Genomic DNA, 4477 nt, shown 5'->3' on the forward strand with positions numbered 1-4477 from the left:
ATTAACTTTGATCTTTTTATAATAAGAATACCATTACGTTGGGGTTGGCAAAAATAGAATTAATACTATAAGAGAAGAGCAATGAGAATTTAAAAACAAAAACATTTTTTATCTTAATAACTTTGGTAATGGCTAGTAAAAGAAGAAGTAGGTTGCTTAAAATATTATGATATTTACTACTTTCATTTTTTTATGACATAATATTATTTACTTTTGAGAATTAAGTCCAACATCGAGTTTTGAAGAAACACAAAGTATTTTATTGAGTATTGATTCTCTTTCCATTAATAAGTTTTCTGAATCAGAAAGATATGAATTAATAGAGAGAATAGAATAAGAGAAAAATGACTTAACATTACAAGGAGATAAAACACTATTATTTTGAATAACTCCAATTCCTAATTTTTTATATTGCCATATTGAAATATGATAAATGTTATTTATTAAACAGACTACAAAAACTATTTTAATTTTAGAATTTAGAAGATGTGTTGGCTTATATCCTGTGAACGTTGTAAATACAATAAGAACATTATTGTATAACACTTCATCAATGTTTGTTGTTTGAGTTTTCAAAATTTGATAATAATCTAAGTAATGTATAGTTTGGTATTGACTTTTATATTCAATAACTTCATTACCTTTACTTTTTCCAAGAAGATTTATAAAACTAAAATAACTAGAATTTGGTTCTGTTTTTAATTGAATAAGTTTGTTTATTGTCAAAGTTTCATCAGAAATATAAACAACACCAACACAATAGCATTTATTTAAAGAAATAGAATCCAGTTGATCAATAAGCATTTGGTATTTATTAATATCTAGGTTATAAATTAGAGTATTATTTAAATTAAATAAATCATTAAGAATAACAAAAGCCTGTTGTGATAAATTATATCCTTTTTCTATTTTACTACTTTCATTTTGATGTTGATTGATAATAGAATTATCCAAATTAGTAATATTTTTTATTTCATTTAACAAGTCCATTATTTTCTTTTCTTTAAAGTCAGAGCATTCTTCTGTGTTTTGAAAGAGATTATACTCTGTTTTAAAATAGTCATTCAACGAATATTCTAGTAAATCATTTTCAATGTCATTATCAAAACTAGTTGGTATTTCAGTGTTTGTTTCTTCAAAAGTATCTTTTAAAATATCTTTTTCTTCATAACTTATTAATGAAATGTTTTTATGTTTATCACCAATATCAATTGTATTATTTGGTAAAACAACTTGATGGACTTCAAAAATATTAATTCCAAAAACATTACGAATAACCAAAAATATTGATTTGTCTGAGTTTTGATATAACGAAATAATTTGGTGTATTTTTACAATATGAGTAATAGCCTTTAATGATTTTAAGAAATTAATATCGACTTTTCCACAATCATATTGCGTGAATGTACAAAAAACAATATCATAGGCATATCCTAATTGTAAGTTTTCATTTTTAAGAAAAGGAATATTTTCATAATTTAATGTTATAGTATTAAATAATCGGCTCATTGTTTTATTTGAAATTGAAGTTAAAGCCTTAGAATTAAAAAATAGAATCTTTTGAATCATAAGAATCGATACTATTTGAACTTTGAGTGATTTATCAAAATTACATTTGTCCAATAAAGAAGATATGATATAATCGATTATTCTATTAGTAAATTTAAAACTCTCTTTTGCAATTATTTCAACAATGAGTATTATATTGTCAGTGTATTCATCATTTTCCTTAGTACAATCATTTAATAAACAATTAAATAAATCTTCTTGTTGTTTTATAATGATGTCATCGTTTACTTCATTTAAGTTAAGTTGATTTTCTATCATAATAAAAGTCATACAACATGACCACATTACTTCTTTATGATTACAAAGTGATACAGGTAATTTTGAAGCTAGAATATAACATTCTTGTATCTTTTTAATTTGTATTTCATTTAAACAAAAGTCTAAACTTTGAAGTAAGCTAAAAAGAAAGTGAAGCAAGTCAGTGAGATGAGAATCAAAATGAGGTGAAAGGAAATTGCAAATTTCTTTATTTGAAACGGTAGTACTTACCTCTTCCTTTTCTGATGGATGACTAAGATATGTTGTTATTTTGTTTATTTCATTGTTAAATAACAATATCAACTTGTCAAATGTATTCCAAATAAGTTGAACTATTCCATATTGTTGACAAAAGTAGAAAGGAAGAATGTTATCAACTATCAATAAAAACGATTCAATAGAACTATCAGAAATCATAGATGCAAGACATAAAATTAGTTCTGGTGTGTTGTTTAATAAATGAAAGAAATGGATTATTGGAGGAATACAAAGTCGAGAAATGAATAAGTCTTGAGAGAATTGTAAATTAAATATATGGTCAAAGAAAAGTTCAACTAAATCAAATTTGTGTTGTATTTCTTTTGTTGCTTGAAAAAAAATTAAACACACTTGATACAACATAGTATTTACATTTCGATAATATTTAACAGAGCCATTCAATCCATAAATTGAGAAAGTTTGAGTTAATAAAGAAAAATAGTATTTTAATTCTTTTTCTTCCCAATGTTCTGTGTATGGTTTTAATAAAGATGATTGATAACAAATTATTATAGATGAATTTGAACATTGTTCTTGAATAAGTGATGAGTTAATTGTTAATGAAGGTAAATGATAAGCGAAATTATAAGAGAGAAGAGATTTTATAATCATAACGTTTTTATTCTTTTGTTTTATTTTTGATAATTTTGTTAATATATAATAAACAACATGACCATACATTTCAGCTAAAGTGTCTATTACTCCATTAATATTGTAAAACTCTGATAATCTATATATTAACGACTGTTCACCTAAACCCCATCTTTCAATTACATTATCATAAAATCTAATATATAAAATAATAATACACATAACTAATTGTCTCGTTGTTTGTGCTTGAAATTTCTTAATCATTTCTTGTTGTTTATTTAATATAGTTAAATAATTAAATAAAATATGTTCTGAACTATTAAGGATAACTAGTGAATTATCATATACTTTAGGATAAACAATTGCTATTAATTGTATAATATCATTATTTATTGTTTTTGCTGTTTCATCAGCACCAAAATAAGATATATTTGATTCAATAAATTCCTGAATTTTTGTTATAAAAGATTGTTGAATAAATTCTAATGTAGATTGTTTAAAAGTAGATTTTAATGTTTTAATATCTCTCCAGAATAATATGCTAAAGTACCACTGAAGTGATGGTCTAAGAATATCATGGCATTCTTTAAAATTCCAAGACAGTTGTAAGACAATATTAACTATTCCAATAAATATATGACAAAAATCATCTACTTTAGCTAAATAAGCAAATCTAGTTGAATTAATTAAAAAGAAAGACAGAAATAATTTAATTAATAGAGGGTTTGTTTGTGTTAATACAAATGAGTCATTAAATACCTCTCTTTCAGTAATAGAAATTAATGGAATTAAGGAAGGAAAAATATTTCCTATTAAAATTGATATAAATGGAATGAAACATTGAAAGTAGTCATCTGAAGATAATACAAAATGAATAAATAAACGAATAATAACCAATGACTCATTTTGAAGAATATCAAGAGATTTATTCTTATTAAAGTCATTAGAAAATTCTTGAGAAAATGGTGGTATTTCTAAGTTAATAATTTCTGTATTTAATTCAAATACTTTTAAATTAAATGCATTTGTAAGAAGATTTGCAACTAATTTGTTTTTTCTATGAGATTTATAAATAAATTCAAGTAACAATTCAAATGCAACTTTTCTATATTCCATATTAAAATATGGATTTAATGAATTTACCATAATATTCCCTATTTAAATGAATAAACCAAATTTATTAATAATTTATAATAACAAACAAAATGAAAGGTATTCATAATCTAACACCTTGCAAATATCTTTAATTCGTAAACATATCTTAATTAAAAACAAAAAATTTGGCACAATAAGTTCTTTATAATTAAATAGTCCAATCGTTAAACTAGAATTGAGTTCTTGACAAAATTGAATGAATTTTATTTGGTTTAATAAACAAATATCAGTAATATCTTCAAAACAATTACTCTGAAATAAATTAAAGAATGAAATAACTTTATCTCTTAAATTTTTTTCATAAAGGAATTTATCTAATTTAATTGATTGACTCATACGTTTATAATAAAATATAATGTTTATATTTTTCTTTATTTTTTTTTATAATTAATTTTTCTCATTCAAAATTGTAATTTAAGAATAATTAAATAAGCAGAGTTTAGTAGAATTTATTTCTACTTTTTCTTTATGTGAAGATAAATATTTCCTTTTGTTATTTATTTTTTAATTCATTTTCTAGTAATTTTTTTCTTTCTTCTTATTAAACTTACAAATTTTTCATATTTATGTTTTTTTATTATTTAAAGATCGGTTATATGTCCCTCTAGAAGAAATAGGCGAAGGATTAATAAATATAAGGGACGAA

General features: G+C 22.7%; 1 protein-coding gene across 1 annotated transcript; it reads right to left on the reverse strand.

Annotated features, from left to right (window-relative positions):
- Nucleotides 1-207: 207 nt before the first annotated feature.
- On the reverse strand, nt 208-4167 carry ENU1_126280 (hypothetical protein; the record flags this gene model as incomplete). The annotated part of the gene is made up of 2 exons (XM_008859959.1): nt 208-3830; nt 3879-4167. 2 exons carry the CDS (start codon nt 4165-4167, stop codon nt 208-210), a joined length of 3912 nt encoding a protein of 1303 aa, XP_008858181.1.
- Nucleotides 4168-4477: the final 310 nt, after the last annotated feature.

This window comes from Entamoeba nuttalli (assembly GCF_000257125.1).
Source record: "Entamoeba nuttalli P19 unplaced genomic scaffold asmbl_5293, whole genome shotgun sequence".
NCBI lineage: Eukaryota > Evosea > Mastigamoebida > Endamoebidae > Entamoeba > Entamoeba nuttalli.